Genomic DNA, 22,656 nt, shown 5'->3' on the forward strand with positions numbered 1-22,656 from the left:
TCACTTCATTTGACATGACAGAAGTCGTTCAGAAGTGGTTCTATAAACCTTCCCTCATGGCTGATCAGTTAAAGGTGCTCACATTATACGGCAGCTTTTCATTTCTGTGTGAGATTACTTGAGCATGCATAACTCTGAAATACGTTTCCATGGCACTAATGCACAGCCTGCCCACCCATATTTACCTCAAATAAACCTCAGACTGCATACTCAACTGCTACCAAACTTAGTGTTGCCAAGCAACAGAACTCTTTTCTGCCACCTACACATTATGGGATGTGTGGGAAACCAGTGCTCATACCAGTGTAACTATAAAAAGAATGCATTTGCTTATAAAGGCCAGGTTAGAGCACGTATTTCACTGTTGGTTGTATTAGAACTTGTGTGATTTTACAGAGGAGAAGGTGACAGTAATTACCCACACATGGCTTATTCTGTCAAGTGCATTATGGGTATTTTATTAGCTTGTGTTCAAACAAAAACATTTTCAATGCAGTGGCCTTTTGAAACAGAAACTGGCACTTTTCTCAAATTCAAGCCCATCATTTTGCCTTTTTTAAGTCCTAGAAACATTTTTCCTCACAGCATCATTGGCATGGAGAGAGAGATAGAATAAGCCATAAAATAATTCATTTTGGTAACCCAGTTGATAAAAGGTGGAACTAATCTCTAACTAAAACCAAGGCTTTCATTTAGTTTCAGTGTTTAATTGATCCCTTTGTGGAGCACAAAGGCAGCAATGTGGAAACAAATACGAAAACAACCAACCTCTGTCAACTGAAAAAAGTCTGACAGTATAATATGAACAACTAAAAATGATCTTTTCAACAGCACCAGGTAGCTTGTAGTCATGCCCCATGCATGCCATGAAGTCTGCAACTAACACTGTAGAGTAGGCGATGGCAGTCCAAGGAAGCAACTATCAAGGCACAGGTATCACTTACTTAATGAAGCATCATGCGACTGGATGACATGTTTCAGGCCTCTGCAGGAGAGGAGTTGTGTTGATCGGTCTCTATTAACCAAGAATTTAGTGTTTCTTGGAAGTTCTGCATGAGGTCAGGAGTTTTCAATTAGACCTCTATGTTGATCTTAACAAAGCGGTAGTGCAGAGAGGTGGGGTTGCGCAGCAGCAACATTCCTCTGTGTTCCATCGGCTGGTTGACGAGGGTGTTAAGGAGACCGGCGACGCTGACGAACCCCAGAGCCTCCCCACAGCCCGCAGACAGGGAGAAGTCGCCCTGAGTGACCCAGCCGAGAGTCACCCGGGAGCAGTGAGAGGTGACACTCGGCAAAGGATCCGGCCACAGACCAAAGATGAGGTCTGAGGATGATTTGGGGTCTTGGGATGTGGTGCAGTCTGGTTCACATGCAGCAGGAAGTTCTGACTCTTTTCCCTCAGTCTTAGAAGACAAAGAGGATGTAGCAGCTTTCTTGGGGCCCTTCTTCCTGCGTTTAATTCTGCTTTTAAAGTGGTCTCTGTGCGGGGGCTCCTGGGGGCCGCTGCTGCCGAGCCCTTTGTTCAGCAGCTGCAGGTCCTCTGCCGTTGGCACACACACCATGGCGTGGAGCTCTGGTTTGCCCTTGGACAGAAGTGACAGGCGCACCCACACCAGACTCATCACATGTGTGGTAAGAAACGACGTCACAGCTGAGCGGTCTAGAGCGGGCGCCTCCCCTGCACGGCACAGCTTTTGACCTTTAGATGTCGTGGGTCTGCACCAACCAGAGAGTAGCCTCAGTGACTTTCTGTTCCTAGGAAGCATAAAAACAACCAATATCCATTTTTAACAGGCGATTAATAATCAAAGATAAAGCTGCATTTTCATTGGCCCCATTAAGCATTCTGAGAGGCATAAAAACTTTTTTAATTCCTAATGCTGAAAACACAAAGGCAGCCAATGGACAGTGAAAATCAATCCAATTTTTCTCTCATAAAATCAGCCATTACTCAGAGCTTGTGTGATGGTTTTATGAGGATAGATGCAACTCTTCCCGTCTCCTAATCTCCGTGATATATTGCAGCAATTTAAGTCTGGATGTACTTTGGGTATTCTCATCAGGGACATTATGATGAAAGGGAGGTAGACTGGAGAAGCATCATGCATCAAGCCTGTCAAAAGCTGCACTGGGGTCTCTTAATAAAAAAATAGGAAAGAAGTAAGTGATGATTGGAGCCCAAAGCCCCCCAAAACTGCACATTTCTGCTCAAGGGGCCTTTAAAAGTCAACGGCATTAATATTGTTAGAAGTGTGATTTAGATGTTGTTAAATGTCTGAAGCGAGCTTGGCGTAAACCTACAGTGGGTGTGTGTTTTGAGTCAATACTGATTTTAGTTTATTTTCACAATAAGGGAGAGGATTAAAAAACTGAATAAATCACAAACATAAAAAAGCCAGACCTCAGTACGGTGACGCAGCTCTGAGGCTTTGTTGCACAGATATCTCTCTGTGATGTCATCTCCTCCTCCATCACTGTATCGGCCTCTGTTGTGGTTTGGGTCTGCCGGTCTCCTCTCCTCTCCTCTCCTCCCTCCCTCGAGATAAGCTCCCACTCCTCAGCCAGCTGTTGCCACGGGCAACGGAACGGTGCCAGACAGCCATGTTTAATGTAATTGGTCCTTTTGGCGGGCGGACGCCTACAGAAGAGGTCAGAGGGTCAAACCCTTGTCAAACTGCCGGGGCAACCCTGCCAACTTATGGAACAAATCATGCCTGCTGAGCAGCGGATAGTCGGGGGAGAGCAGCTCGCAGCCTTATTACCATCTCATCTGCATGGTGGGAAAGATCTGCATAATGGAAATTAACTGGGGTCAGAGCTTTGGAGTGCTTCTCTCTATCAAAACCTCTAATCCACTGACATTTTCACCACTTACTTAGACTGCGGGCAAGTGAATATTATCTTTTCCGAGCAGATGATTGTACAGTCATATGGTACACGGTAAACAGACCACTACAAAGCATCTTCCAGTGTTTCCCACACATACACTTTACTTTACAGCCACCAAAGTATATTTGACGACGCAGGTTTTTATCTTTTTATCTGGCCAAGAGACCACTGGGCGATCTCCCTCCAAGCTCCTTATAAATGCACTGATTGTGGTGTGACCTCTCCTCTTTAATGCAGGCCTACTTATGCTGCTGTTTTGTAAAAGCCTGTAAGTGCACCTGGTTGGTGCCCATGTCATTCGGTTCCACGTTGGTGTCAATCATTTCAATAGGCTACGTCATTAACAACAAGCCTCCTCCACATGCGCCTGTGAGGCGCGAGTGGAGTGAGCATATTAAAGTAAGTGAGCACATTAAAGTAAACACGATGTTAAGGTGGACAATTAAGTAGAATTAAAATGGTGAAATAAGAAATAAGCTCCTAGAAAGACAGTAGTGCATTCTTTCAAATGTTTTCAATGGACAAATATAACCCTGTCCTCCAGCATGGTATCATTATCACCTTACTTTATGTTTGTTTAACTGAAAACATTTCCCCTCACAGTTTAAAGGGTCACTTCAGGTTTGCCAGTGGTTGATTAAAATATATTGTTGAAACATGTTCATGAGTAAAAATGGACCTTCTATTTTCTGGCCAAGTTCTTAAGATTCTGTTTTCTATCAGCAGGCTGACAGACGAGTTAGACGCCAAAATAATATTACAAGATACACAAAAGCTTTGGCAGCACAAGATGTCCCCACTGAAAACAAACCTTACCATGTTTCTGATAACAATAATCAAAATCAGCGTTACCATTTTCAGTTCCTGCTCATGCTTCAGCTGACCTTTTGAACTTGTGCAGGAACTCTGCCTCCTGCTCCTCCTGGAAACGAACGCCCGCAGGGCAGTCTGGGTAATCATGGGGGAAGTGGGGAGCTCCTTTATTCTGAGCGTGTTTCAGACTCATGTTCAGTCCTCCGATGCGAACTCCTCTGTACACCTGGCAGAGGGAGAAACCAGGCAGAAAAGATTTTAGGGAACTTGACATATAAAGCAAACCTGAGGGCGTCGACTCTGCCTTTAAATTTCAAGGTACATTTAACATTTTCACAGCTCGTGTCCAAACAAAATGGAACTGCCGCAAAACATGGACGAGGCAAACAAATAATGAAAACATCTTTCATGGAGTGTTCCATACTGACACCCACTGTATTATTCGCTGTATACATACAGCCTCACAGCACCTCAAGTGGAAACCTACACATTGTAGTTTGGATAAAATCCATATCATCCAAATCATACCAAGTAGGCCTTATCACTCTGGTATTACATATGTATTAATGTCTAAAAGAGCCAGTATTAGAATATGTGAAACCACTATGTCTTGGCAGAAATGAAGAGATAATGAAGTCAGGTTCAATCAAACAAAAGCAGTGTCCATGCGACCTACCAGTGGCACCCAGAAGGCCATGCCCCATCCTTTAGGAAGCAGCAGGTCCCATCCAGCACCCCAGGAGCTCATCTCATGTCCAACCTGCTTGCCAGGCTGGTGAACCAGCAGGATGGGGACTCTGCCCTGCAGGGGAGTGGGGCTCAGCCTGGAGCCTGGCACCAGCACCTCACTTCTCATACGGTTCAAGTCCTGCAGACAAAACAGAAAATGCTAGTGGTGAGACCAACAGCCAAGCTTATCTACACTTTCAGAAATAGAGATGTTCATGAAAGACATAGAAGAAAGTGTATAAAAAGGCATATGCAGTATGCTGGAAGCAAAGTTACAATCAGGATTACTTAAAATGACTGTATGACTCCTCTGGTAATAACATGAACTACCTGCTCTGATATCTTGTTATCAGTGACGTTATCACGGACAGACTGCTCCCACAGGTAACTCTGGCAACAGTGTTCAGGTACTCCACGCAACATCAGCTCCCTCCTCTTCTCCTCGTCCACCTCTGAAACAAAAACACGGCATGCTCCTGTATGACCAGCATCCTTCATGTCAGGACAAACACATGAAGCTCTCTACATCTGATTTAAAACCCAACATCTGAATAAGCAGTGAACTGATGACTGGTTTAAGAAATACAGTCAGCTGTGGAAACATGCTGTTACAGTCCCTCATTTACATATCATTTACATGACGCCTCTTAAGGACCTTAGGATCTTTTAAGGAAAGATGTAGAAGGAAAACAGATGTGTGTGATCCTAAAAATCATCCTCACCACAGTTACAGCAAAATCATAAAGTTGATACAAAAAATGGTTTTGCTCTCTATAGCTAATTTCCACGTTCATGACAACTGTATGGGGTGAATGTTAATCTAAATCACTTGTTTAAATTATATTACGGCATAACTTTATGCATGATTATGGGCACGGCAGCTAAGCGCTAGGTTTCGGCAACCAGGTTTCATTCGGCCCGCCTCTGCTCCACCCATGCTCCACCCATCCAGAGGTTTGGCAGAATTAAGCACTACAAAGGTGGCGATGGCCACAGACACTGAGCTTCACAAGGGTTCTTCAGAGACCTATAGGTGATGTCATGGTGACTATGTCCATGCTGTATGTAGTCTATGGCTGAAACCAACCCCTCATTGTTTCAGTATCTCTTCATAGACAGTGAATCAGCTGCTGTCAGTCACTGAGGGAGCGTTTGGAGTACAGGGTCCTGCCAGGATTCGAACCTGGAACATCTGCATGGCCAGGCAGAGGCCCCCCCGGAGCACAGAACCAGATGTGTACTCACTGAAACAACCTCAGGACCAGAAACAACAGACTGATTCTGTGCTCACCTACAGATATATGTCTTATTTAATGGTCAGGTTTCTGTTGGAATATATGAAAAGGAACATTACGTCCATCCGTACATTGTATGACCACGCTAGGAAACAGAATATGATGTGATACCGCTTACTGAGTGATTCAAGTCTGGGAAAATAATCTCTGCTTTTCATGCTCCTTTAGAGACCACAGACCACACTCCTCATCTGTCTGGTAGGTCAGATTGTACCTTGTGCCTGCTTTACACAGGGCAAAGCTTTAACCTTCTTTGTTGGTAACGTCAGCCTGGGGTCATCTACAGTCAGACCCAGCACTGTGCCTGAGGGGAGCTCTCCAGTCGAATAGATCCCTGGAGGGATTACAGTCATCGTTAGTTAATTATACACAAACACCCAGACAGACGGCAAAAAGGGACTCCCGTGACAAAAACAAAGATATTTTGATAACACTGAGAACAGAAAAACAGACCTTTCATGATGTGATAGACATCAGCTTGTTGTCGATGCAGATTCATCTTGCCCTCATCTTTGCAGTGCTCAGGCCACCAGAGGGAAGAGGGCTGGGATTTATTCATTTCCTTAAAAGAAAGAACTCCAATAAAACACACTTCTTCACTGTGTAATGAAAATCTATTTCAGAGGCTTCTGGTGTTGCTTAAACTATAATTCTTACATTGCAGTCTGTAGCGGCCTCCAACGTTTCCGCCAGCACAGAATGTGACTGTGGTCCAATCAGGCGATAGCGTACAATCTCCATTGTGAGATCACTGCAACAGATCAATGAGTCAAAAGACAAAAATTTCAGACAAAATAATTCCCATCACCATTTGGAGCGGAAGTTATTCATCCAAGGCAAACTTTACTCCGTTTGCATCTCAGTGAAATTCAAAACTACACTAACTTTATAACTATTCCAGTTGAGTTTGACTTCCAGGTGACTGGGGTGGTGGGAGATCTGGTTCCATCTCCCAAGATCTTCTTGGCTGGAGATCCACTGTCATCCTTACAGGTTTGCTTTCTCTTGGCTCCAGTTACCTGCTTTGCTTCAGGGATCTTTTCAGACTTCGGTTCCAGTTCTAGGGTGGAAACAACCTCAGGAGGTGTCACCACTGCAACAACTGGAGGAACTACAGCCTCACAGCACTGGCATACAGTTTGTAACTCAGGAAGAAGGTCCTGCAAGGAGCACACAGTTACTGGAGTTAATGGTCTGGCTGACTGTGTCTCTCCTTTCATTAAGCCAATGCTAATATTTTACATTGTCATAAGGCAGTCATTCTGATTTCCATCAGTCAACAATAACCCATTACAACCCTAAAATCCACTGTACCTTTTTAATAGTGGGGTGAGCCCAAATCCACAGCTGCCTGTGGGTTGAGCCTTGTGTTCGGGGTCTCCAGAGAAAGGTGACAGGGCCCAGAGGCTGTGAGGGGTACTGTCCTGCTCTGTACACCACCACACTGCCTTGTCTTTGCCCTGATAGGCTGAGCGCTGCAGCAAATGTAGGACCTGGAAACATGCACCACATGTTTACTACTCCACATTAAACTTGGAACTTATAACTTGCAACACATTAAACACTGAAACCTTTTAGAAGAGAGTGCTGAGCTGCTCTTTTTTGATAAGACTGTCTGTCTCTTAACAGGACACAGACTACCTCTCAAAACTCAATAGTAATGATGCACCTTGAGCACTTTCAATAAGAAAACATGCATGTATTGGTGGATGGAGCCGGTGGCATTCTCACCAGCCTCCTTGCTGGTCAGCTGTGACAGAGAAGCCAGCAGCTTGTCTTCCTCTCCCTGTAGCTCCATGCAGCAGTAGTAAGAAAGGTCCTGAGATGACAAAACCAAACCAGTCATGTTTATTTTACTGCCACTCCTTATTCTGTGACAACAATGATATCCAACAAACCAGTTCTTTGATGGTTACCTGCAGCAGGCAGTGGCTGCTCATTGCCCTGTAGCACGGCCGGTAGCATTTGTATGTGGGTCTGTCCCCGAGGGAGTAGCCCCACTTTTTTACCATGTGGAAGCGCTTAGCGTGCCAAATGTGCGTCTCCAGCCACTTGTTCTTCCTCTGCCGACGGTTAAACTCCAGCAGCAGATTTCCGTGACGGCGGCGGGCTTTGCGGCTCTTGCTCTTTGCCTGTTCCTTCTTCTTCTTTGAACCAGCCTGGAGGCTCTTCTCCCGCTGGAGGAGGAACAGAAATGTCATGGAACATGTCAGAGGTACTCAGAGAAGGAGAGTGTTAAAACTGCTACGTGAAACAGGCCTCCAAGTGTCAAGTGGGACATTAAGATGTTAAATGGAGACATTCTGAATTTTACCATTCTGTTGGCCACATCTCTCAGTCTGCGAGGGAGCCGGTTGGTGTTGTGGCTCATGGCCCGTCTCCTCATGTGTTTTGGCAGGGCTCCAAACACATGGCAGCTGCCCGTTGTCTTGGTGACTGCTTTCAGCATGGCGCCCACCTCTGTCGCCCTGGCCCTGGCAAAAGCTCCAGCTGAACAGGGATGGGAGCAAAGGAGAAGAATGGAGGCGCTGAATTTTGTGACTTCGTATGTCCTGAGTTGGACTAACTTTTTACTGGAAGGAAAGAAATCTGGATCACATGAAAGCAATGGACTTAAAAATAAAATCTGATCATTTTCTCCAGCTTGCCGGATAATAAATGATGAAAGATGAATCTTAATAATTTCAGAATTTCTCTTTGGACAATCACAAAGGTTGAAGTAATTATGTAATGAGCAACACACAACACTCTAACACAAGAACTCCTGATTTACAGTATGCAGTAAGAAGCAGAAGTAGGATAATGTCTTCACCAGTGATGTACTTGGGCATCTCCATGGCGTAGCCTCCACGATCTTTCTGGTGTCCACGGACCCATCCACCCAGTTGGTGAGGGTTATTTGTCCTTTCTGTAGACGGATGGACTTTAGATGAATCATCATCGCCACCTCCACCTTTGAGAAGTTTGTTATTCACCAATTTCATGGCCATCACAAGAAAAAATGAGAAAGTGTCTGAGGCAGGCAAAACAGACAACTACCTTGTGGCCACAGACACCACTGTCTATATGGCAAGATGAGCTCTGTGTTAAAAATATAATTTTAATAACTTAAATATTCCTGTTGATGATTCGCTTACACAATCTTCACATTCCTCACTAAATCTGCAAATGAGCAGATTATTTCAAAGTTACTGAAGCAACTGACTGACAGAGTAAACCAGGGTGGAGCCAGCAGCTGTTTTTACTCCACCTAACGAGTTCCTTTAATCCTGATTGTTGCTCGCCTCATTACAAGTCCCTTAATATGAACTCTGTCCTTTCTTGCTCTACGTCCACAGTGAGATTTTGGATAAACTTAAGACTTGTTGTGTTTGTTAATGCTAATTAAACCACTCGGAGTGACAGGGATGCATTGTGCAGACTGAAATTTGCTGACCATGCAGCTGCGAGAGGAGACGAGGTCATGGGAATAAAGAGCGGAAAGGTCACATACAGTATCACAAGAACAAATGTAGACATTTAACCCTCACGGTAAGTAAAACAGCAGTACCTGTGACCGGGGTGTCTCCTCCGTTCTGTGTGCTGCTGGATGGATACTGCACACTGGCGGGCTGGTTCCTCATCTTCTTCCCCCGCATCTTCACTTTAGCTGCAGACATTTTCTACAGAAAACAGAAGGTCACTTTTGAATCGCCAGTCTTGCTGTTTGCCAAACGAAAACATAACACCCCCCACACGTCACTGTCATGCCTTGCTAAGATTGCTAACATTAGCTAGCTAGCCACGTTACTTCACGTCAAGTTGAGTTTTGGGTTTAATAAACCAATACACAAATACGACACATCTAAAAATTAAGCATATAGTGGTTAAATTCCATGTGTTCACCTCTAAATTTCCCAGTACGCGTGTTTGTCAGAAACTTTGTTCAAAATGTACGCTTCTTCTATTTATCCAGTTAGCTACCATGTGAGTCTCACTCAGGCTGCTTGATATTCATGTTTGCTTCCGGACATCGGTGTTCATGGGAATTGTAGTGTATCGGCGCAACTAAAAAGATATAATGACAAACGACCGAATTTCTCATTGAAATAATGTCATCTTGTCTCACAGCCAGATTTTATTTCAGCATAGAGTATGTCGGTATACTCGTACTTGTGCCAGAAAAGGAAAATAAAACACTTTTTGTGCGTCTACACTGTCATGTACGGTAAGACAGCAGCTGTGCTTGTGTCATTCTGTACTCCTGCCGCTTTTCCTTCTCCTTGGTTTCTGCACACTGTCGCAGCACTTGTTTCATTCACTTACTTACACATACTGAGCAGAATGGCTACAGTTATCAGGAGGATTATCAGCACAGCGAAAGCTCCTGCTGCCATCGGCCCGTACAGGTGAGATAAATTGAAACTTCAAGTTCGTCAAGTGACAGATGGCTCACTGCTGACGCTGTAGGCCCAGTGTGCCAGTCAAAATAACGTTCATAGAGCTCATATTAAGAGTGTTAGTAAGATGTTAACAGAATTCTGGCTATTTATAGTTCCTCAATATAATCATACAGCTGTGTTTAATTGCACTGTGTCGCCCAGTCATCGTGGTTTGAGGTGGAGCAGCAGTCACTCAATGAGTTTTTTGGACTTGGATTGCACTTTAAACTTTGTAAACTATTGTAAGGCTAAGCACGCACACTGGGCTCTTAATTAGAAAGTCTCCTCAATGCAGCTCTCACTTTATCGAATTTAGTATGAATGCATTAAAATGCAGCACCGGCTGACAGTATGCTGAGCTGTTTTACGTTCAGCATATTAATGGTCCTTAAAGGGAAAAGACATCATTCGTCTAAATCTATATTTGTGTATCAAACAGAGTGTGCATCTTTGTCTTATGATTCATTATCTTTCAAATCCCTCCTTTGAACAAACAGACTTTCAGAAGTGTGAAACCGCATGAACTCTGCACTGGTAAGAAAGAAAAGTAAGAGGAGGTATAGTGAAGAAGAATAGAGATAATACAAAGTACAAAGAGGCATGCAAACACAAAGACTTTTTTAACCCACATGTTTCATTAGCAGGAACTTAAGAATTGAACATCTGGATTTACTGTCTGCTCTCCCTCTGCAGCACTGAGGAACACAGGTCAAGCAGATTTCACACAGCCTTTAATATCATGTCGATGATTCTTCGCTCCTGTTTGCATGTCTTCCAGCCAAGCAGTATTGGTAGATCGGACCATGTACATTTCAGGACAGCTGGGGATGGATCCTGCCAGTGGACAGCTTGTGGAAGGAGGTGTTCAGGCTCAAACCAGACAGGTAGGTTACCCACCATAGACCACCCTCCCATCATTAACTCATAAACCAGGAGCGCTAACAGTTTCCTGTTATGATGAGGATGATGTGGCTGATTCTCACACTCACACTTTATTCTGCTCACTGAGTTACTATATCTTATGTTTCTCGTATCCATCAAGAAACTGCCACAATAAGAAGAAATACAGTATGTTGTATAATTAGAATTTATAATGGACAGTAAGTCAGTTTGAACATTGCTTTAGGAGCTTCCTCTCGTGTCATTTCAATCTCATTTTCTATCAACTTGTTTCCAAAATTCACAAATTAAAATGAAAGACCAAGGAATGATGAATGAACCTCCATTTTCCACAGGCTCTTGTGAATATGGGTGAAATCCTCAAAGCTGCTGGGTGTGGTTATGAGAATGGTGAGAGAATCTTTACTGTCTGAAAAGTATTGCACTTTGAACAGATCATATGGACAATGATTCTTTAATCGCAAACCTTAACTTACTTTTCCCTCTTATGTCCTGCAGTTGTCAAAACCACAGTGCTCCTCGCAGACATGAATGACTTTACCAATGTCAACAATGTGTACACACAGTGTAAGTGTCACTGATTCACTTATTAACTGGATTTTTTATTTGCAGTTTGCTGGTGAGCCACACTAAAAAACTAACAGTTCATCACTTACATCTTGCAGTACAGACTTTGCCACTGGGTGTCAGCACAATCCAAGGAACCTGCATTAATCAGGCGCAATTACCAGTTGTTAATAGGTGACACTTGGTTGGCTTGAAGCTGCCTCATCATTGCTTTTGCGCATACTGACTTCATTCGTACTCAGATTTCACACCATGCATTGGTTACTTGTTTTGAGTGCTTATCTATACGAGAAGGATCCAGAGCCAGTATACTCACAGGTATGATACAAATGTTCAGAAACACAGTGACGTTTGCTGAGTCACAAAGCAGAGTGAAACCTGAGCTGCTGCTGCTGCTGCTGCCAGTGGATCACGCCTTAAACTAAACGTCAGACAACATGCCGCATCCGTTGCTCCACAGACGGCCAGGAAATGCTTTAACTCTAATCATGCATGGGAACCCAAAAATATTCTATATAGAGGAAGACTTTCATCCACATGCACCATATTCATTTCAGTGTCATTTAAATTACTTTTGTAATAACAAAAGAATGGTAACAGGAGCATCTCTATACTCACTGATGCTCTTGGAGGGGGAAAAAGGAGTCATTATTAGAGGAAAAAACTCTGCCTTCATATATGTCTAAGATGTGGCATATCACAATCTGATTCCAGGCACTTGAGTGGATGGTTAAGAAAAAAATTCAATAAATATGGATAAAAAATACACCCACAGGTACTGGGACACTTGCCTTCCTCTGAACCAGTATGACAGGTGTTTTGTTTCCATTGAAGCTAATTAGGAGTTGTGCCAGGTTGAAGCTGATTGGGGCTATACTGATGTCACCAAACTTATTGTACTGGTAAGAATTAAAAGGGTCCAAGTTTTGCTGTAGCAGGTTCCACAACACTAACCAGATGAGATCAGAGACATTTGAATCAGTTGTGAAGAGATCTAATCAAGTACAATACGTGAAAATACCTGTGTGGGTATCAAAGCAGCGCAGAGCACTTGAGCACTTATTGTTGTGGATTTATTGCACTACATTTCTCAGAGATCTCTTGTCTGTTTTGCATCCAATAAGCGGTTGTAGTTGTTTTTCAATGAAATTTGAAATTCTGTAGGAGATGCGACTTTACCTGACCTCAATCTTAGGAACAACAAATACAAAAGTTGTCATAAACTGTGTTTGTGTTTAGTCACAAAAGCTCAGGTGTAACTATGAACACTAAGGACTGCTTGTGTAGACTGACTGGGACAATGGAGCTGAGCCTCTAAGTAGTGTTATTAGTTAAAGCTGTGCTTTTTTGCTGTGACAGTCAAAGTATCTGCAACGTACAAGGGCAATTTTTTTAATAGTCAGTGGCACAAAGTAGCAAAACAAGTGTTTCATGTTAACATGTTGCTGCTTATATCTTCAAATCAGAGGTGGAAGACATGACGTTTGACTGAGGTTTGGCCTCATGTTTGCTGTAAACACATCCCTCTCAGAAATCACAAATGAAACTATTGTTGGTGTGTCAGACTGTAGTTCTTCACTCAAATTTTCAGGACATGCCAAAGCTCAGCCCTGTGTTTCATGTTTGAATATGTGTGTGTTGGTAACCTTATGTCATTGAATGTACCGCTGTCTCCAGTCTTCACCACTAACTACCCAGCCAGAGCTGCCTACCAGGTTGCTGCTCTTCCCAGAGTAAGTATTTGATGAGACATGCTCTTGTCCATTGATCTGCTGTGGATTCAAACTGAGGTCTGTGTTGTATGGTCTCTCTCTGTCTCTCCAGGGTGGACTGGTGGAGATTGAAGCAGTGGCTGTGTTGGGCCCTCTGACCAATGCTCTCTAACAAGAACATCTATCAAACATCAAACTGGAAAACCTACAATCACTGAAGAAAAATACAGTTTGTGCTTTATTTTGTAGCCTAGTCAAGGATTGATCAAACAAAATTCCTGTGCAGCACTAATCCTTTCTATGACAAATGCATCACGTTAGTCACCTCTGCCATATGCATGTTGTAGGTCAGCTGGCAGACCAACAGCAGTCAGGCGCAGCAGACTTTCTCCTCCCTCATTAACATTGATGAGACGTGTTTGGAGACAGTGCTGCATTTTAAATTCCCTCTCCTCACATTTCACTTACAATCGCTGTTAAGTATCAAAGCTTGTTTGCTCTTACTGAATTACAGTATTGTCATGAGCTATTCTCATGGCTGAAGAATGGATGGATAATCAAACATTACTCAATAATATATATTTTAATTTGATGAGATGGTGATTTGTTTCCTTGATAAAAACAAACGTATATGCAGGTGATCACTTTGTGCTGTGTGTCTCTTATTCTTTCTTAGTGACTAGTTCTCATATATTGGATATCTGTTGATACCTTGAGGGTTGTAAAGGATAGAAAACCATTTCCACATGAGGACAGTATGGGTTAGGCCTCAGATCATGTTTGTCCGGCCTGTTTTGTGCACATAATAGTAAATACATAACATAGCATAATTTAAATGACCAGGATACTTTTCAGTTTCTGTGCACAGCAAAACAAAAAAAACAGTGGTATTGAGATTACCATTGAAATTGAAATTGAAAATAAACCTATGTGCATCAGTTATAGTGATGTGTTGCTTTAAGAAGCTGTTAGACTGCAGGCCATATGATGAAAAACAACTCTTTTAAAGGTCAGCCTTGTACCTTTGGATAATGCAAGTGGCCTGCTGTCTCTCAGCATTCTGTAGCACGTGCCTCAGCTGTCTGTGTGCATTTTTTATGTCTGCATGTTCTTTTTTTAAACATGAAACATGCATCTGGGATATTATAAACACATCTCATTTAAATAAAGCACATGCATTAGCGAGGGCAACTTTATTCTGTACACTAAGTTAGCAGAATCACAGGCAAAGCTCAAAATGAATATATTACAGAGAAAGAAACAGGTGGAAAAAGATATCATCAGACATCAGAAGAAATTTTTGTTCCCACAACATCCATCACATCTGACACAACTGAAGTCATTCTCTAAGATCTTGACACTTTTTAAGCACAGCATGTAGAACTAATGATATTTCAAAGTCGTGTCCACTAGCTGATCTGGTACTGTGCTAAACATGTATGTAATGCACTCAAACCAAAACCAATATGCCTTTACAGTTATAGTTGGAAATGCCTTTGTTTTCAGAAAGAGAATCACACACACACACACACACACACACACACACACACACACACACACACACACACACACACATCTGCCAGCTTTAGTACAGCTGCACAAAATGGAATCATAGAACAGCAAGATGACATATCAGTGCCGGGATCATCTGCACGCTCAGCCTGGCAGTAACTCATTGAATCTACATGTCAACTGCATGCATCTTTTCTTCTTTACGCAAAACAAAAGTACATATTTGTGATTTTTCCATTGAAACCAATAAATTGATACTGGAAAATTTTTCTTTAAGGAAAAATGGATTTGACTTGGAGTAATGCTTATCAGTATTACACTGTACACCCTGTTACTCAACATTTAGTACTGTCATTCCTATTTATTACACTAACCTTATTAGAAGGTTGCAATTAAATAATGTGTAAACACTAGACAAAAAAAATGTGGAGTTCTGATCAAATTTGAATGTTATCCTTAAAAATCAGTTTCATGCAGGTGATAAAAGTTGCAATTATCTGGCAGTGTAAACCTAGCCAGTGTGTCGTTCATCCACCCAGACTGGTGTTTCTGTCACCTCGAGCTCTTTGCATAATTTCATTCACAGTTGTGTTTGGCTTGTATTCCTCAAAAGCAGCTATTTTAAACAGTCAAGAATTTCCTTACCAAGCATCCTTCCCTGGTTCAACACACTGCCACAAGGGTTCACAGATTTCACAGGATGTTGCACCCTCCTGTCTCATCCAACCTATCATAAGTGTTTCTAGAGCGTTTTTTCTTTGCATAGGCTTGTAGAGTATGTGGCTCCAGGCACGTAAGGTCTCAGTAGAAAAACTTAGTCTATATTTACAAATGAAGGAAAAATCCTGATGTTTCCCTAAATGACATGTTGTTAAGGCACCATGCATATTAATGTATCTGGTGTACAGTTTGGTGAGCGCTAATGAGAAAATACTGAAAATGTGATGTTTGTTGCTTTGTCTTGTTTTCCTTCCGGTTGCCTTGCGATGGTAGCTTTGGGGGTTTTGTTATTTTGGTCAATCTCTTCTCTCTGAAAGATGGTAAAGAATGGAATGAGACAATCCCATCTGACATATACAACATGTAAAGTTAGACTGGATGCTGAGGTGATCCTGTGTTATTTGCATTGGGTTAAAGTGGTTTGTGGTTGTGCTCTTACCAACTCAGTCCTCCTTTTTGGCTTTGTCACCCTCTGTATCCTGAGAGGCCGCAGCTGTAGACACCACTGCGCACACGCACACACACACAGTGAGGGGAAATCAATAAATGACATTTTCTTTCAGTACAAGGGCACTTTGAGCTTGTTTGACATATGACTTTACCATTACCAGAGACAGGTGAAGAGTGAACCATTTGTTTTTAACCACATCTGGTTCTGCTGAACTGGTTTACTAGTGATTAACCTGGCCTCTGAGCACACACAAACACACACACACAGACACACACACCATACTGAGCCTCCGGGGAGAAAGTCTCATAAAAGTTATGCAATATGTCTTCCACACCAGACCAGTATTTTACATGTGCTGGCCAGAGGGGCGTCTCTGCCCTAAAAGTACAGCATGTTCTCTGGGAGTCAAGAGTGGGGTGCAGGCTGTCCTGAGCCATAAGCCATGTGCCTTTATACTAGCAACTGACCACTGGAGGTACTCTGCATTTAATGGGTTAATATGCAGAATACACACCTGAGAATTAGTAAATGGATTTTAAATAGTTGTCTTTACTTTTCCCCAATAAAATCAATAACTGTACACAGTGTATTGTTTGTAATGAGGTCCGTAAGGTGTGAAACTCCATATATTGTGGCCAGGCAAGTAAAAAAGTGCTGCTGTGTCTGTACCTGTACCTGACTTTAGCTTCAGTACTGAGGGAAGAAATAGCATCACTATAACGTTATAGGTTAGGTTAAAAGAAAAGAACAGATGCAACAGTGTATTCCCAACCACAGGATGATTGACTGAATTTCTCTTTTTAAAAAAAGACCTGAAAATTGTTTTGCTCTACCTCACATGTTTGCACAATGACTGGAATCCAGTCAGCTTTATGGAGCGTTTACATTGTCTTGTGTAATTTGAAGCAGCAGGGCAGGATTATTCTTTGGCCAGTTCACACCAGAGTACAATGAGTGAGAGTTGCGTGACTGGAGCTGTTGTGCTGTCAACATGCTGCTGCTATAACGCTCAAGACAAGCCTTCATTTCTCACTCGGAACATGTGGCTGCTTTCTATTTCTCACACTGTGTTATCTGTTCAGCCTTGCGGGCCAACAATATCCTGTTCATCCTGTCAGCTCCAACTAATCACAGGAGTACAAATAGGAACCGAAATGAAGAAATGCTTATTACAAGAGCACTTGGATGGTTTACTGAGAGTTTGATGTTGCTAACCGTGTGTGTGTGTGTGTGTGTGTGTGTGTGTGTGTGTGTGTGTGTGTGTGTGTGTGTGTGTCGCATATCCACGTAGTTACCACCTCAAAGGGGGTGATGCTGTTAAAGTGTCTTTGAAGAGAACCCGTTTACTTTGGCCATATGTGTAACAGGAAGATGGATTGGCTGGTGTGAATGTTGAAGGACCATTAATTTTTTACCTGGATGTAAACAAAATCTTATCTTATGTGCACATGACTTAGTTTTGTCTGTCTTTCTGTCTCACCTTTTCCTCTCTTCTGACCTCTTCCTGCTTGTTTACACATGATTAGTGCCGAATGCATGTTTGCATAGATTCCTAAAGCTATTTCAGCCAGTGGCTTTTGAACTGTTTGGATGGCTGACAGTTTTGGGTGTAGGTCAGTCTGTCAGAATTTGTTGATCATGCCTTGTCAAGCACATTAAAACATGGTATGATGCCTTAAAGTCAAAGTTAACATGATAGGTTTATCAGGAAACTATTCTGCGCTTAACAATGGCAGCCATCGTCACTGGAATCCTGTTGTATTCATCCTTCAGCCATTAATATTTTTACTCTGGAGGAAATGTGGCCCCACCACATTGCAGTGTGTCAACAGTCAGTTGTTGAAGTCAAATGAAAATCTGCTTGAAATAGCTACATAGATACTGCTGTGGTAATCTATTCATCATTCCATTACTGCTGTAAAAATCAGCTATTTCTTTTGACTTCCGTATGTTATCTTATATCTTTTGCAGATTTGACCATACAAAGAAAACAGTGTAAAATTGATTGACAATGCAGAGGTGTCAGTCAGAGTTTCATACCTTCAGGTGAGGGCTCAGGGGCCAGTGCTGAGTCTACTGGGGTGGACTCAACCACAGGAGTCCCTGTCAGGGCTACGCTGTCCGCCACAGTTTCTGCTGGAGCCTCTGGGGCTGCTGAGGAGGCTTCTGAAACCGCTGGTGTAGATGTTGGAACCTCTGTCTCCTGGGCCGGCTCTGGAGCAGCAGATCCAACTTCTGGACCTGGAGCAGTGGTGGCTTCTGTGGGGCCGGTTGCCTCTGCTGGTGGGGCAGGTACTGCTGCCTCCTCAATAGCAGGTTGAGGTTCAGCTGGGACCTCAACTGCAGATATTGGAGGCATCTCTGGAACAGTTGCTACAGCAATCTCTGTATCTATTACAAGCTCTGCTGCCTGTACAGGTGCGGATGATTCGGCCGGTGCTGAAGCCTCATCTGGTGACACAACTTCACCTGGGGCTCCAGTCTCACCTGGTGCTGGTGCTTCACCTGATTCACTTGGTGCTGTTGAGGCAGTAACTGGGGCAGCACTGTCAGTTGGAGCCTCTGCCTCCACAGGAGCAGCCACTTCAGCAGGGGCCTCAGCCACCACAGCTGCGGCCTCTTCCACAACTACAGCAGCCTCAGCTGGCTCAGATACAACGGGTTCAACAGCAGTGGCAACTTCAGGAGAAGCCTCATCTGGCACAGTAGTCGCCTCCTCAACAACAGCAGGGGTCTCTGCCTGCACAACAGATCCAGCAGCTGGGGCTTCCTCTGTAGCCTCAACAAGGGCTTTGACCTCAGGAACAGCCTCAGTCACTACAGTTTCTACAGGGGCAGCTTCCACCTCTACAGCAGCTTCAGGTTCAGTGGCAGCTTCAGCAGGAGCAGCAACAACCTCTGGAGCTGGCTCTGCAGGGGCGACAGGCTCAGGAGCAGCCAGGAGGTCCTCCCCAGAACCAAGATCCTCCTGGGCTTCCAGGGCTACTAACACAGCTTCCGCCTCATCATCTGCTCCTGGTTGAAGATCGTCTGGTAAGGCAGTCTGCACAGGCAGCTGCATCTGGTCCTCAATGGTTTGTGCATCGTCTGCGATGATACCGTTTCTGACTGCTGCCAACACAGGGATGACAAAAGAGAAGCTTGATTAGGCTTTACAAAATGCAAGCATGTGCTACTTATCAGTCTTCATCAGTCCTTTCAGCTAGTGCTGCCCTGTTAACAATCACTACATGACAATGCAACAGAAAAGCTTTCGAGTAGATTCCTCATTGGATTAATCTTGAAATTTCTTGGTCGTCCTTAAGCTAATCTATGAATTCAACATTTTTCTTTATTAATACATTACTACATTTGTCATGGCAACTTTGTAAAAATGGACATGCAACCATCCAAGAAACAACTGCTATTTTGCTGGTTGTTATATATGTCCCTGTAAGTACAACACATACAGTAAAAAAAGCTTTAAGCTGCTAAAAATCTGTTTCACTTGTAGATCAGCAGAGTGAAGCATGACGTAAACCTAATGAAAAGCAACACCTTTTTATGTGGACAATAATTTATAGATGTGAATAACTTAACACATAAACCCATGAATACAGCAAAACAGCAGGTTGACTCAACAATGAAGGCAGGAGATAGGAAATGAGGCAATAACGCACACAGACTGCATGCTGGAGGAAACATCCTTTCATTTCCGTAGTTGAAAATCTGATTCACTGAAGCCTGTTTTTGTCTAAAGCCCTGAGGACATACAAGTCACTCTCAGGGGAAATAAAATACACGTGAGGGTGGCTCAGCTTGCCTTTGGGGAGACACCCTGCCTCCACTCTCTTTCCCTGCCCTCTGCTCTCATAGCTGTGGGTGTGAACAAGCCATCAGCCCTTGGGTGAAAAATACAGTAGATGAGGAACAATAGAGGGTTTGGAGACTGTCAAATGTCAGGAACTGCAATGTTAGAGGAATCACATCAGCATTAACAGAAGCCTTTGATGTGTCTTTTATCAAAGTTTCCCTCAACAGTATTTCCCAGCAAACTTTACAAAAAACACTTTGTTCACAAATGAGACAAACCAGGAGCTGAATGGGTGGATAGTTTGGACGCTGCAGCTTCCTGATTTTACTTGTCTGTCAGAAGTGGTAAAAAGAGGCGAGAGTGATGGGTGGAAGGGAATGTGACGGGCTGGCAACTCAAATGAAAATGAGCTGGTGGAAGGACACGTAACACAGAAAAAGTGTTTATGTGAAATGAAATATCTCTAATAATAATAGTATAGAATTGTAGAAGAAAATGTTTTAAGACAGGTGTTCTCAGAACCTTCAAATCCTTATAATGTTTTTTTACTTGCACACCTTCCCTCTATAGAATTCAAACATCCTCTCCATCAGGCTCCACTTCTTTGAGGAGAAATCCACCTCGCACACCAACTATCACAGAGAATACAAAGCTGTTGTCTGCACAGCAGGCCAGAACTGCTGTTAAAAAGTGTGAATGTGTGTTTGGGTCGAGACAGAGACAGCCTCTCCAGGCATGGATGACTTGTGTGTCAACATGATTTAGCAGCCAGAGACGACAGAGATCCCAGTCAAAACAGTGCCATGGCTGGCCAAGAGCTCAGAGGGGAGGGAGGGGGACAGACAGGGGGCCCGGACAGGGGATGGGACCAGTGGTGGCTTGGATGGTGTACAGCTGGTTTGTTAGACAGACTGTACAGTGTATGATTTAAACCTCCACCCATTCAGCCACATTGAGAGAAGCCTGCCCGGGCAAAGAGTACAATAACTGGTTTTCTTGTTGGGGTGATGTAAGAGCCTGGAAACAGACTCGAGCTTCTCCAGGTGACCATAGCTGGCTGGCTGGAGAGACAATGCCCTGACACAAACATCACACAGTGACATAGTGGAAGATGGAAATGCTGTATATGAATGCAGAGGAACTATACCAGCTGTAATAACTACGCAACACGTTGCTTTCCTCAAAGACAAACTTTTTTCATTCAAATCAGAGCACTGACTTGAGCAATCACTTGCACAATGAACACTTTCTAACAAAGGCTGTCATGTCGTGTTTATGAGGGGTGATGCAGTGAGAACACACTGTACATGCAGCCGTGCCTGGCTTGACATAGCCATGTGCCAGTAGGTTGGAGCCATGAATGGACAATCATGGGCTGTGTCAGGCCCATTGGTGGATGTCTGCATAGGCTTGAACACAGAGTCCATATGCAGAGCCAAACAGACCAAGGCCCACAGAGCATGACTCCACATTTAGATGCAAAACAGTTTGAGAGCCGGGCTCTGCCGTCCTGTCCAAAGGAATTTTAGAGTAGTCTGAAAACATTTGGGTTCTTTTCAAAAAGGCATCAATCTCCTTGCCCCTCCTCTTTCTCCTTTGCAATCCTGCATCCATTGTGTGATTTGTAAATTCCTGGAGCGAATTTCAAACACTCCTTATCATGCATGCACAGATGACAATCTGAGCCACTTACTCTTTTCAGTGACTGTGTGTGAAACCTTTGCATACAATCCTTGAAAGCATGAGGACCATGCTAATGCTTGATCTTGCATAAAAGGCACGCATTTGTGGGTGTGAAAAACACCTTAAGTGACAAATCAGTTGACTGCACAGTGGGGGAAAACAGGTTGGGTTGCAACCCTTGCCTCAGGCTGCAGATAGACTGTAAAACACTCCCAGCTGGCTTTCACACATGATACTGACTTGTATCTCTGTTCTACCAGTCTATCTTCATCTACATATAGACGTCCATTTAGTCTTATAGAATGAGACTGAGAATTTAATAGGAACATACAATATAGCTCCTCCTTTTATCAAGAAGTCATGCAATGCAGTTTACAGTTTTTGTCAACACACTTTCAATGGACATCAAGCTAGAGATGACTGACTAAAAATAAATACCAACCACTTTGGGTAAAGTGGCTCAGCATGAATAATTCTCATCGTGAGGAAATGTAGTCTGCTGTGCAGCAGAGGAGAGTGAGAAAGCACACAGTGTACTAGAGCAGCAGCCACACACCCCTCAGCAAGACTCCATGAAAGTAACTGAGAGCAACTACTGTATACATCTTGGCAAAATGTTGTTCATTATTGATTATTATATCTTATACCCTGCAGTTGAAACACCCTCACATACGCATTTAAATTGTACATAGGTGACCACCACTTACCCACTGTATCTCCATTGCTCTCTTCTGGTTTGGTACCTGGTCTCTTCTCTTGATCAACCGTCTGTGCACTGGATGAGGAGCACCCCATGTTTGGAAAAAAGAGTTGAGGTGAATAAAAAAAAAACCTTGGAACTTATTACTGAAGCAAAGACAAGTCCACACTGCTCTCTGCTAGCAAAGACAGAGACTGTCTGGCAGTGAAAACATGGACAGCTATAGCTTTTCAGTTCCTATGCGTAGCTGGGCACCATTATCTCCCCTTGTCTCTTTGTGTGTTCATGCATGGCCTGCTGCCCTCTTGCCCCAGATCTGTTGTGAGAATGCAGCTAAGCAGCGCAGGCACTACTGCTGAATGATCCCTGACTGCCTCCTACTCACACTCACACTGTTCATATAGGAGGAGGAGGCAAACATGTGCTTTAACTGAGTGTCCTCCCCTTTTTTCCGGGTGTCCCCACTGGAAG

The 22,656-nt window shown here is 43.4% G+C and overlaps 3 protein-coding genes across 4 annotated transcripts; 1 reads left to right on the top strand and 2 right to left on the bottom strand.

The window, feature by feature from the left end:
* Positions 1 to 892: 892 nt before the first annotated feature.
* On the bottom strand, positions 893 to 9,701 carry pop1 (POP1 homolog, ribonuclease P/MRP subunit). The gene is made up of 16 exons (XM_070965676.1): positions 9,612 to 9,701; positions 9,277 to 9,388; positions 8,539 to 8,679; positions 8,041 to 8,216; positions 7,643 to 7,903; positions 7,458 to 7,545; positions 7,041 to 7,219; positions 6,612 to 6,886; positions 6,384 to 6,477; positions 6,180 to 6,288; positions 5,941 to 6,060; positions 4,762 to 4,883; positions 4,379 to 4,570; positions 3,774 to 3,928; positions 2,402 to 2,638; positions 893 to 1,755 (listed from the first exon to the last, which is right to left on the bottom strand). Exons 2-16 carry the CDS (start codon positions 9,383 to 9,385, stop codon positions 1,074 to 1,076), a joined length of 2,940 nt encoding a protein of 979 aa, XP_070821777.1. The 5' UTR covers positions 9,386 to 9,388; positions 9,612 to 9,701; the 3' UTR covers positions 893 to 1,073.
* A 280-nt stretch (positions 9,702 to 9,981) lies between these two features.
* On the top strand, positions 9,982 to 14,519 carry LOC139334021 (2-iminobutanoate/2-iminopropanoate deaminase-like). The gene is made up of 6 exons (XM_070966756.1): positions 9,982 to 10,114; positions 10,926 to 11,031; positions 11,383 to 11,437; positions 11,546 to 11,614; positions 13,292 to 13,347; positions 13,439 to 14,519. Exons 1-6 carry the CDS (start codon positions 10,050 to 10,052, stop codon positions 13,496 to 13,498), a joined length of 411 nt encoding a protein of 136 aa, XP_070822857.1. The 5' UTR covers positions 9,982 to 10,049; the 3' UTR covers positions 13,499 to 14,519.
* On the bottom strand, positions 14,505 to 22,557 carry LOC139334020 (skin secretory protein xP2-like). Of its 2 annotated transcripts, none has more exons than XM_070966754.1 (4): positions 22,193 to 22,557; positions 18,050 to 19,120; positions 15,998 to 16,063; positions 14,505 to 15,868 (listed from the first exon to the last, which is right to left on the bottom strand). In XM_070966754.1, exons 1-3 carry the CDS (start codon positions 22,278 to 22,280, stop codon positions 16,002 to 16,004), a joined length of 1,221 nt encoding a protein of 406 aa, XP_070822855.1. In that variant the 5' UTR covers positions 22,281 to 22,557; the 3' UTR covers positions 14,505 to 15,868; positions 15,998 to 16,001. The 2 variants fall into 2 exon arrangements, with proteins under 2 accessions (XP_070822855.1, XP_070822856.1); XM_070966755.1 differs by having other exon boundaries at positions 18,050 to 19,117; positions 22,193 to 22,462.
* Positions 22,558 to 22,656: the final 99 nt, after the last annotated feature.

The sequence above is a fragment of the Chaetodon trifascialis genome, chromosome 7, assembly GCF_039877785.1.
Source record: "Chaetodon trifascialis isolate fChaTrf1 chromosome 7, fChaTrf1.hap1, whole genome shotgun sequence".
In the NCBI taxonomy this organism is placed as follows: Eukaryota; Metazoa; Chordata; class Actinopteri; order Chaetodontiformes; family Chaetodontidae; genus Chaetodon; species Chaetodon trifascialis.